This window comes from Leptinotarsa decemlineata, unplaced genomic scaffold (genome assembly GCF_025532065.1).
Source record: "Leptinotarsa decemlineata unplaced genomic scaffold, Ldec_3_MD MMD2_tig00000035_RagTag_RagTag, whole genome shotgun sequence".
NCBI lineage: Eukaryota > Metazoa > Arthropoda > Insecta > Coleoptera > Chrysomelidae > Leptinotarsa > Leptinotarsa decemlineata.
This window is the reverse complement of record NW_027412540.1, coordinates 9,710,892-9,723,627: the sequence shown is the minus strand read 5'-3', so window position 1 is coordinate 9,723,627 and position 12,736 is coordinate 9,710,892. Positions and strand designations below refer to the sequence as shown.

Genomic DNA, 12,736 nt, shown 5'->3' with positions numbered 1-12,736 from the left:
CACCTTTTGAATAAATATGGTTCGTAGGAGTCTTTTGATAAATAAAACCCTTTCTGCCAGATGTATTTGGAAGATATAGGACAGTACTATGTGTATAATTGTAACGGGCTCCTTACACTAAGGGTGAAAATGGAATATATTCGTTCGATATACTCGGGATCATAATAAATGTTATCACAAAATGTAGTCTCAAGCTAGGTAAGTTATCTCTCTCGGAAGCATGGCCACCCTATGAAACATTTTAGTAGTCAAATTCATGTAGCACAACAAGTTTGGAAATTCATTCAGGTAAACCTGGTGAATGGAAATGAATACACTGAAGTTGTTTGTTTCTACACAATATCTTTTGAAGTAAGAGAAGTATCTAAAATTTTTGACATCATAATTAATGTGCTCCTGAATAAGGAATATTCCTGTAATTTTTACCGTTTTTGAAAACCTCTATTTTCACTTGAATTTCACCCCTTGCTCAGTGTATTCAAGGTGTTTCAAATTTGATCCTCACCATTGGAATCTCGAAAACTATGAGAGATACGAAGATGGATAAATTGGGGCGGAGTTGCCCATTCACCTGACTAACAATATGTTGGGAAAGTTCTGAAATTCCGGGTACATTCGGAGATGAAAAACAGAAATTTCGAAAAATGGTTTTTTATTATTTCTGGCTTTATTTTTCGAAGGATTCGAAAATGAATTGCACTTCCACATTGTCACTTTTTTCCTGCTACATATAATGGTGTTTTCAGATTTGCTATCTGACGTTTTATCTTCCGGCCACCATCATCAAATTTATTTTTTCTTATAGACGCTACATTGGAGTCTTTCTGTTTTGAATAGAACCAGATTTTACCTTTTCAATGATGTATAATCATATTTTTTAGAAAAATTGAAGATATTGAAAAAAATTAATTCTTATCATATCAGGCTTCGACTTTGATGTTTCTAAATTTGACTTCCAATTTGTTACACTAAATGACATTTTGTTGTTGAACAAATCATTGAATTTTTGGCGAAAAATGGCTTTCACGAATGAATAAAAAGACCGGGTGATATCAGTTATCACCCGAAGACGATTGTAGATACTAACAATTGAAACGTCATGACATAACTTGGTTTGGAATCTTTTAATTTTTATATTTCATTTTTGTTAATAAATTTTTTTAATTTTCAGCTTTTATTAATATTTCAATTTTTTATTTTCTGGTTTTAGCTTGTATGTTATTTCCTTGTAATTTCAGTTTTTTGTTTTAATAAAATTGTTATTTTTGGTTAATCTTTTATTTTTTTCAGGGATTTCAAATAAAATTATATTATATTAGACAATGTTATTGAGTGTAACAATTCGAAACTCAAATTTGGAAACATCAAAGACAAAGTCTAATATGATAGGAATTATTTTTTTTTTCAACATTTTTTCGAAAAAGAATGATAAAATCTGATTCTATTCAAAACAGAAAGAATCCAATGTAGCGCCTATAAGAAAAAATTAATTTGATGATGGTGCCCGGAAGACGAAACGTCAGATAGCAAATCTGAAAACACCATTATGTAGCACGGAAAAAGTAGCGATGCGGAAGTGCAATTCTTTTTCGAATCTTTCGAAAAATAAAGCCAGAAAAAAATAAAAACCATTTTCCGAAATTTCCGTTTTTTTTGGATATCTCAGAATATATTCGGAATTTCAGAACTTTCTTAACGGCATATTATTAGTCAGATAAATGCATAACATTGCCCCAATTCAACTATCTTCGTATCTATCATAATTTCCGAGATCCCAATGGTGAGGATCGAATTTGAAACATCCTGTATAGGGACAAAGGGGCCCAATGGGAATGAGAGTCAAGTGCCCCAAAATATTAGAGGAGCCTGTAAAGTATGGGTCCTCGTATTCTGAAGTTTCTGAACACTAGCAACTTTCGATAATTTCATGAAACGATATGAATGTAAAAGTTGAAAAAAAAATATTCCAGGCATCCATATCTAACACCAATGAAAATGAAATATCACGATAGATATGTATTATATGTGTTCTGTGATTTCATGCTTTACTGATTTCATTCCTGCGTTCAATATTTTGAACATCCCTAATTTCATTATGTTTGTGATGTATTACCAACTTTCAACACCATCAGAAATATCCGCTAATTCTGAAAATTAAAGAATCAATTTTTCATTTCTGTGATTCAAAAAGTGCGATACTGATATGTTCAAAAAAGAAATGTTCAAAAAAAGTAATGTGATCTGGAGAACAACTACATTATTGTCAACAATATGACCTGAATATGATGAAAATTTTGCAAAAACATCTTGAATGAAATTTCAAACTATCCCTCACGATAGTTTTTATAACGATACAAAAAGTTATTTTTCATTTCTTGCTATGATTTGTAAGAAAATAGACATAGTTGGATAACTCTCTATCGATAATTTGAAAAAATAATTTTTTTTATGAAAATGAAACTGAAGTCAGAGTATAATTTATTTATTAAACAGCATATGGACTAAAATTTATAATATACATATCTACAAGATGATACAGAGATATTTCAAAGATAATAGTTGCTATACAATCTACTTATATTGTACTAAATATAAATTTTTCATATTGAAATTAAAAACTCAATTTCGCGCAGCACCACACCAAAAGAGTTATTTATGGACGTCACATTTTATAAGTTTCCTTTGGCACCGAAAAAAAATTCAGATTTGAATCAGCTCTGGAAATCTATTTATGTATAAAAATCATTTGAGCGTTTTTGATCACTTCCAGAGATTATTCAAATTATTGCTTGACTTTGAGATACAAGCAGAATTGGACAGCGTTCAAATTAATTCAGAACAACACTACATTAGAGTTGAATTATGAAGTGTATCAGATCATAGAAATTATTCAGGATGGTACTTTCAAAAATGTTATTGACAAATGACATTAGAAATATATTTCTGAGGTTTCTTCAATAATTTATACGATACAGCTACTTCTCACATGCCTAACTTGTTGGATGAAGAGCTGAAATTTAAAACTAAATGTTAACTTAAATCATATAGGAAAAGTATAAATACCTACTCAAACTAATATTTGGTGACTCAAGAGTTAAAAAATTAAAAGACATTCAAATAATTGTGCAAAAATTGGGAAGCAGAAATGAAGACACAAGAATACATATTTCACAAATAATAATCGTGTTCATGGTTATTACAACAAAATCAATTTATTTTGGTGAACACATTTGTTAATTCACAAATTGTATATTCATCTCTAAGAATATTAGAAATTCAGATACCTACACCTAAGAAACAACCTAAATTAAAAAAAAAAACAACTAACTTTACATTTGGATGAAGTCAGATAAAGCTGGGCGATGGTAATATAAAAATTTCACAATTGTTTTTGCAACTTACGACAATAAATCCATGCAAAAACTCGATATGTTTAAAAAATTCAACAATTCAACATATATATCCACATATATTTACATTTGAAATCTCTTGACAGTATAAGAAGGATCTCAATAAAAAGGCAAGATGACATTTGACTTTCACTGAATGATTTCTAATAACTAATAAATGAGTATTTATTTTCCCATAAATAATTAGAAGTGCTATATTTCAAATTAGGTAGTATTAATTTTCATAAATTAGTTCTGGTAGAATAGTAACAAAAATAATCGAAAGTTACATCTGGAGGAAATTTATTCCGTACCGAATCGAAATACCAGTGGGATTATATGGGACTTGACGATGATATATATGAATTTTAAAAAACCACCCATGACATGCATTATCGCCACTATATTCATAAAAATCTAAACACATAAATGAAGAATGTATTCGTTAGGGCGAAAAAAAGCTTCAATATCATTAAAATTCACAAAAGATCTTCCTTATCCACTTCATCAAGTTTATTATTATTTCTTGCCCGCTTCACTGCAGCATAAACAGACGCAGCTTTGTAGTTGATGGGTCCGTAAGATTTGTAATCTACATCTGCATAGTCTAGATCACAGGGATCTGGCCTATAAGGCTGAAAAATAAAAAGTTGTGATTTCCAACACGAGAAAAAACCAAAAGAAAACAATTCAGAAAATAAATTATATCAGAAAACGAACAGGTTCAACTGGGAAAGAAAGTTTTTGGCTTTCTACTACTCCATCTGCTATAAACAAATGGATGAGAGAATCTTCCAAAGAAAGGAAGGAAGTAATCAATTTGAAAATCTATACATGAATGTGTATATACATGAATGTGTATAGAGTTTCAAATTGATTACTTCCTTCCTTTCTTTGGAAGATTCTCTCATCCTTTTTTTTTGTAGCAGATGGAGTAGTAGAAAGCCAAAAACTTTCTTTCCCAAAAAAATTAATCACTCCTAAAAATATAACCCCTTCAATTCAGGTTTAACTGATTTGAATAAAAATCATTAGGTGAAAATAAGTATGCAGAAATTGTTCTAAATATACAATTAAATTTTGGGTAGTGTTTTATTGTAAAAAATAGTATCATTACCTTAGAAAATATAGGTATCACTAGCAGTAGTGGTTGTCCCATTAGTCTAAAACAAAATTTAGAATATTAGATAGTTTTAATTGTGTATTTAGTCACAATTTCAAAACAAATACTTGACTTTCTTTTAAATTTTTCCAAATGGTGTTTTGAACATTTGAAAGATATCAGTAATGAAGTAATATTGGTCTGATCATGAAATGAATCAATGAAAAGGTCAAACATATTTTGAGTTCATAAAATATGATATTGCTGCTTATAAAAATCAATGTTTAATAACAATCTCAATAATTTATTATGTTACTGAAAGGTAGAATACGAACAAATTCTTCTTGAATTCCGAACATATGAATTATTTTTGTGTCGAGTTTCATATTGGTGTTCTATTTTCCTTAATTCATGTTTATTAATATGTAGTCTTATTATAGTTTTGAGAAAGTGAGTGAGTTCATTTTTTGAGGTGGATTATTTTCAATATTGATTTTTGTGCTTGTTCTAGGTGTTTCAGAAAAGTTGTGTTTGTTGTTCCCCAAGCAATTATTCCGTATGTGAGGTGAGTTTCTAACAATGTATTGCATAGCATTCGCATCTGGGCTATTTGTAGGTATGGTCTCACATACTTCAATCTATATGTAACGAATCGTAGTTTTTTGACTAAGTAATTAATATGTGCATCCCATTTCAATGTATCTACTGATCTGTCTGTCTGTTTTTCCGTTAATCAGCTGCCACCCCCATACGAACTCTCAGAAGTTGAGAAACTTGTGCGAGCTAAGGACTAACGAGGTCTTACCTTTTAACGTGTGATTCCTAACACGGAATAATTTAATTTTGAACCATTTAATTATCTTTTTGAATTTTTTTTTCTACTTTTTGTTTAAGAGAATTCCATGATTCCGATTGATAAATAATTGCAGTGGCGTCAGCGAAACTGATTACATCATCTTCCACATTCAGTGTGTAAATATCGTTTAGGTAGATGTTGAAAAGTAATTTCGACGACTGTTACAATTCTGGTAAATCTGGTATAGGAAAAAAGTAGTTTCTATGGATTTTATCTATTCAAGAGGTTTCAGTTCCACCGTTCAGTGACATAATAAATCATCCTGGTTGATATCTATAGAACTTTGGTCAAAATATCAATCCAATTGAACGTTATTCTGAATGGAAGTGAACAAATTATCATGTATCTACATATTCATAGAAGTACTTTGGAAATGAAGCATTTCTTGATATATCAAGTCAAGCAGAATTTTTCAGGAATTTTCCAACACAAAACTTAACATAATCAAATGAATATGTCATGCTGAATTTGCATTTGCACTCAGTCCTACAAACGGTTCTGACTGGAACTTTCAAACCATTAATGTCGAAAGGTTTTGAATGAAATTAGTTTTTTCATGGAAATGCACAAGCACACAAAAGGTCGCCGTTTTCTAATTGAAGCATTCGTCTTCTTTTTTTTTACAAACAAGACACCAGCACTATAGGAAAATCCTTAAGGTGCCCTAAGATCGGTGCCTGTACGGAAGTAGCGATTCAGATTGGATTTGAATCACTGGAGATTGAATCCATTTGGAAAAACGTTCTCAAGATCATTCCACATAAGGGACTTCTCCAAATGAAAGAGTTCTTGAACAGTGAAGTTCGATGTAAACTGAGTTGAACCTCAAAACGATGGCAGACACAGTCCTTCGCGTATTTCTGATATGTACCGCTATTGGTGAAATCAAATGTGACAAGTCACTTGAACACCTACCGTGAAAGTATCTTTAAAAGAGATAAATCCCAAACATTTCACCGATGTTCCAAGCTATCAAGGTTGCAAGTGATATTCGCATCTCCAATCAGGCATATGCCTCTTTTCGGGATGGTATCCAGCAGCTTCCAATTCGAAATATTATTTCAGTAAGGTGATTTGCCGCGATAGATTGGTATTTAGTTTGAAATTCAACATAACAAGAGAAGGTTTTTTATAGTCCATAAGATCGAGTGAAAGACCATAATGATCCAACTTGTTGATCAGAATTTCATGATATACTGTGGAAAATGCTTTGGTGAGGTCAAAACATTGACGATCTGCTCTAAAAAATCCACCACCGTGTCTATGAAAGAGTTCTAATAACTTATTTTCACCACTTTTTCCACTAGAAAGCAACAAGTTAATGGCATGTATCAATAGAGATTCATTGAACTCATGAGTACTTTTTATTCTTTTCACTGACAATTTGTTACAGTTAACGAAAAATCATATGATCTACTTCAGCAGCGTCAATGTGAACATTATTTTCCTTTCTGACATTTGATATTCTGTTAGACATATTCACACCTCGATTATTAAAAAAAATCAAAATATTTGCTTCCTTTCTATTGTTTTTAATAATTATATCTATGCGGTTTTTTAAATGGAATATTTTATATTCAATTTTTTTCTCATTTCCTAATATTCCAAATCAAAAATTATTTACCAATCTCAGCCTTTTAGTAAATTAGTTACAAAACTATTCTGATAAAAACTATTCATGACATTTTTCACAAAACATTGAATAGAGACCAATACCATGGAAAATTAATCTAAGATTGTTTTTAGATTATAAACCTTTCACTTATATTTTCGAAACTCACCTTACTCTAAGTTGAACGTAAAATCGTATGTTATACATCAATTTCCTGACCGATGTCATTAAACTGAAGAGTCGCATACTCAGTCTTTGGTTTTGAATTTTGAGATTTACTTGTGAAAGGGCTTGATTCACGCGAGCCCTTTCTACTAGTAGTAGTCGGAATGTCCAAATCTGCGTAGACAATACCATTAGGTTTATTAGTAAGAGAAAGCATGCTTCTGCCAAGCATAGGTTGGGGATACTGCAGCTGAACGGAGTTTTGCATATTTTCCTGGAAATGTACGTTCTCCTGATAGTCACTGCCCCCTCTGAGTACAAGAGGCCCTTTGGTATTCTTCTTGGATTTCTTTGTATGACGCGGTCGATGACTACTTTCTGGATAATCCGACAGATAACCATTCCTCATCAAATTTTCTTCGTGGATATTTTTGATGGGCTGAAAGTAACTTTCGGCTGTTTGGAATTTGAAGCTATGACACTTCTGAAGCGGAATTTGGAAATGATGTTTCTTCGATTTGGACTTCGAAGAGAACGACTTACTTTTTTGGACTTGTTCTTGGAACAAAGCTTTAGGCAAGAGCTTCACATGTTTTTGATGAGGTATTGTTGCTGAATATTGAGGTGGCACAACGTTGTGTTGTTTATAATGAGGAGTTGTTAACGTGTAAAATGCATTCTGAAAATAGTTAGTGGTTAGTTAGCTTGCAAATACATTACAAATAGACGCCTTTCTGGTGATTTCAATGGAAAAGAAATAATGATACAAGTTTACAGGGAAGAAATACATAATTTATTGAAAGAGATATACTTTTAAGAGATATTACTTTCCCACAAAGAAAGCCAAAACCTAATGCAATTAAAATTATTTGTGTCAAATTTTTTGTTTGTTTTGTTTTGTGTCAAAGTTGTTGAAAAAATGTATTCAAAATAATTTCCAAATCACTTGAACCACCGAATAGTTGCCACTCTGTGAACACCTTCAGATATGCTAGGGTGGTCCCAGAACTACCCGATCTGGCCTAGAGATGGAATCTGTAAAGCATATGTTTCGAATTTGAAAACGCTGCGTTGTCTAGTATTCGTTTGGCAAACATCAATAGCGAACGTTTTCGGTGAATTTTGGAAAATGAAGAATATTGGTCATCGTTGGTCATTATATCCAATACTCTCATTCGAAAGGCCTCAGCCCAACAAATATAAGAACTAAACTGGATTCTACTCTGGGTGAGTCTGCTCCTTCGTTTACAGCAGTGAAATTTTGGGTAGTAGAGTTTAAATGCGGCCGTACAAGCTGCCAAAACGAGCATCACAGTGGTCGACCAAGTGAAATGATGACTTCATAAACGATGAAGAAAATCTACAAAGCGGTATTGAATGATCGTCGACTGAAAGTGCCGTACATCGTATATTATCTGGAAATTTCGTTTGCTCACACTCGAGCAAAAAGAGTGTCGTGAAGATGTTTCAATGGAGAATTTAGCGAATTTTTACAGCAAGAAAGTACTATTTTTGCATCCTTCCATTACCATGGATGAAACTTGGGTCCATCATTTTACACCCGAGACAAAATAACAAGAAAAAACAGTGGACTTGAGAGAGAGAACCGGCTCCAAAGAGGAAGAACACCGTTTCATCTGTAGACTAGATCATGGCATCGATTTTTTGGGATGCACGTAAGATAATTTACATTGACTATACAAGAAATAATAAAACTATCCACTACGAGTATTATGCGAACTTATTGCAACATTTGAGAGAAGGAATCAAGCAAAAACGGCAGCATTTGGCCGAGAAAACAATGTAGTCGAAGATTTTCCCAACGACGAAGAAGTGATATCGGGAGTTAATGGCTATTTTAAGGAGAAAGACAGTTTTTATTATCGGTATCGAATTCATTGAACGTCGCCGGGAAAAGTGTATAGAGCTGCAAGGAGATTATGGGGGTAAATAGATAATTTTTTTCTCAAAATTCTTGTGTTTTCTTCGTTGGGCCGGGTACATCTGGGACTACCTCGTACACGAGACTTGTGTTATTGTCATGATCAATTTTGTAATTGTTATTATAACCAGTCAATAATATGAGATAGATGATAATAATTCGTGCAGAATATTTTATGATTTGATTTTTACAATTTTTACAGAAGATATTTTTCAGTCTTTTTTTCAAGAAAAACTGCTTTCTTCTAAAAATTTAAAAAACACTTCATTGTGAGGTTTTCACTAGATGATTTTACAAAAAAGCAATACATGTTTCGCCACAATGGCATCTTCGAGCGTGTGTTTACTAAACTCATTCTACATATTCAATGTTAAATATACCTTATTCTATAATTGGAAGTGCATACATTTCAAGTACCTGATTCTTACCATCGTATACGGACATTATCATACATAATTCCTCCACACACCCTCAACAGCATAAAGTTGCTGCATTCAATAGTATGCTTCACATACTTCAATAGTATGCTTTACATACTATTGAATATTCCATCATTCGAGAGTAATTTCCAGAAAGAGCTGAGTTTGATAAAAAAACTACAAAACAAGCCATGGACCTGGTCTACTCAAATTCAAGATGCGATAACGTCAGTTATAGGACATTGCCATATTTGGGTCACTAACCAATAATATTGCCCGTTTTTTGAAGAAACAATGCAGAACGAATTTATTAAAACAATGAAGACAAAAATTTGGTGTCGGATAGATCAGGAGTATATAAAATGACTTGTGACTCTTGTCCAAAACTGTATATTGGTCAAACAGGGGGAATAAAGAATTAAAGAGCATGTAAGTAGTTTTGTAAATAGAAAGACCAATTCCACATTTGAAAACCACCTTTTAGCAGAAGGACATGAGTTCAGTCATGAATACGATGTGTTATATTTAGAAGAGACGAGTTTGAAACTCGATCTTCTAGAATGTTTAGAAATAAATAGTTTCTGGAATTCGGCTAATTTACTGAATGATCAATTAGAATTGAATACCTCCCGGTAACTAAATATTTTTTCAAATGTGGAAACTGGGATATAAGCTCAGGTAATTTAATTCATTACGAACTAAGGTAAAAATCAGGTACTTGAAATGTAGGTACTTCAAATTATAGAATGAGGCATACTTAGCATTGAATATGTAGAATTAGTTAGTGGAGACACGCCTGAAGAAGCCATTGTATGGCGAAACACGTGTTGGGTTTTTGTGAAATCGTTTAGTGAAAATCTCACAATGAAGTGTTTATTTTCTAAATATATTTCTTTTCCAATTTAAGTATTTCTTAATGATATCATGAAGTAATTTTCTTCATTCATAAAAGAAAATTGTGTGCTGGTAGTCACACGATCAAGATGAAAGCTTGTATTGAAATTCTACCCCCTGTTTTTCATGAAGTGAGAAATAATCCCCCATTATATCCAAAACATGAAAACACTGCAGTAATAAGTAATCGATTCTCAGAAAGGCGCCTCTACCAAAATAATTGAACAAAACAAAAGCAACACACCTGACCGTTGGCATTAGCAATATTAGGGCTCCATTTATTCGAGGGTTGCAATATAGGCATTTGCGGTACATTAGGAAATTGCTCAGTAGTTTCTTTCTCACTCTCACCGGTAGAAATGAGGATAGTTTTATTGGGATTATCGGACGGACTTTGAACAGGAGATAGCTTCATTTTAGATTTAATTTGGAGGGATAAAGCTCCTTTGGGACTTTCCGTTTTTGGTTTGATGAAATTAGGGCTGACTTTGAGTATCGGTGAGTTTTTGAGAGCGATTGGAGAAATGGTTATGAATGATGAATTAGACTTCGGACTCATCGCAACAAGCTTTGGTTTGTGAATTAACTCATCGTCTGACTTTTTATCTTGATGAGTTTGGACCTCCAAATCTGCCTTCTTAGTTTTTTCATCATTTGTATGAATAACTACTTCGGTTGTCAAAGTAGTATTTGTTGCATTATCACTATTTTCTGAAGATGTATTGGATGCGTTGTTCATGTCAGTTTCGTGTTTAACATCAAAAGAATTTGAAATATTGGCGTAAACAATTTCAGACCTATTTTTTCTGCTACATCGCGGGGCAGGAATGGGGATTGAATCTGTACTTGGACTTCCTTCAATGTCCTCGGTTATTTCGATACTGTTGGTTGAATCATCAGTAGGAACCTTTTTTTTAGTTTCTGTATTCTGATCACAAAGAGATACGTCACTGAAACATTTTCTTGGCAGAGTAACAATAATGGGACGTTTTTTGGCATGTTTCTTACAGCGCATAGAGTAAAAAGTAGGAGAGTAACATTTGTGTTTTCTGATATCCAAAGATCCAAATCTTTTTTCGACTATTGTATGTAACTTTCGATTTGTCGGTTTTTTGTCTCTCTTCTTAGGTTCTATAATTTCAGGTGTCTCTTCTTTTGAAGAATTCATTCCAGATGCAGTTCTTCGAATTTCATATTTCAATTCGTTTCTTCCAGTTACCCTGTTAGAGGTCATTGACAAAGGATTCATTGTTAGTGGTAAACCATTTTTCGGAAATTTATCATTTTGCATTGATATTCCTGATATGGTGTTGAAACCCGATATTCGATTGAAGTTTGAAGGGAGCCTATTGAAAACTGATGGTGTTGGAAAACAGTTCATTGTTCTCAATTGTTGAGATGAGACGGATCGCGACTGAGAGTTTCCGATGTTTTCGGCTAGATAAAAAATTTGTTGGGAATTCATGAAAGTTATTGGATCAGATTTGGTGGACTGAAAACCATGGAATGATTGGTGCCTTTTGATGTCTTTGGAATTTTTACAAATTGGAAGGAAGCTTTTATTTGAATTAAGAGCTCCATTGGAGGAAATCAAGGACTTGGTTGAGGAGGTGAAACCTTGAGCAGAATTTCCCTGAGTAAATGGCGCTATTATTGATATGGGCTGCAAAAAAACATGCAAACTTAGGTGAAAACAGAAAATAAATCCTAAACGATTGAGTGAAATTAGTCGAAGTTAATTTGAACTCGAAAAATTGTGAGATTAGGTGTCCTATGGAAAATCATTTCTCATTTCTTTCACGTATGTGATCCAGTAAACATCGACTGAATTCAAACAAAACTATTTGCTGAATATGAAACAATCTGAATTTGGAAATTACCAGTAGGATATTATCAACTAAATGTGTACTTTACCTTATTTGGTGGATTCTGCATGCCATGGAAAGGAAGATTTTCGTAAAATCCTTTATCAGGGTCATTTGAGGGGTCTGCTGTACCTCCAAGCGGTAGGGCAACCCCCAGCCTCGGTTTATCTTCTATAGAAGATAGGTTGGGTGCTGAAAATAAAAAATATTGGATATGTGCGAGTGTATATTGAAATACTTGAAAAAAAACAGTAACACATTCAAAATTTGAAAATAAACTATAGAGTTTATTTGAGCCTTACCTTGTCCATAATCATAATTGAAAATATATAATTCCTCAAAACATAAAAATGAAATGAAAAAGGAATAGATAATGGGTGCTATTATAATATCTACAACAAAGAATTATGCACAAGAGATTTCGAATGAATAGAAAACATAATGAGGAAATATTCAACTGAAAAGTTATATATTATTGAAGATCCTTATTCA

General features: G+C 32.7%; 1 protein-coding gene across 12 annotated transcripts in view; it reads right to left on the bottom strand.

Annotated features, from left to right (window-relative positions):
• Nucleotides 1-2,466: 2,466 nt before the first annotated feature.
• nrm (neuromusculin) overlaps nt 2,467-12,736 on the bottom strand; it is a 1,033,009-nt gene continuing 1,022,739 nt past the window's right edge. For 8 of the 12 annotated variants that reach the window (XM_074171836.1, XM_074171839.1, XM_074171841.1 and 5 more), the window contains 5 exons: nt 12,294-12,436; nt 10,624-12,042; nt 7,129-7,803; nt 4,507-4,552; nt 3,931-4,024 (listed from right to left, as the gene is read on the bottom strand). In XM_074171836.1, coding sequence (XP_074027937.1) covers nt 7,159-7,803; nt 10,624-12,042; nt 12,294-12,436 — 2,207 coding nt within the window. In that variant the 3' untranslated portion in view covers nt 3,931-4,024; nt 4,507-4,552; nt 7,129-7,158. Of the gene's footprint in view, nt 4,025-4,506; nt 4,553-7,128; nt 7,804-10,623; nt 12,043-12,293; nt 12,437-12,736 lie in introns of all 12 variants that reach the window. The other 4 variants (XM_074171837.1, XM_074171846.1, XM_074171848.1 and 1 more) reach the window with 4 other exon arrangements.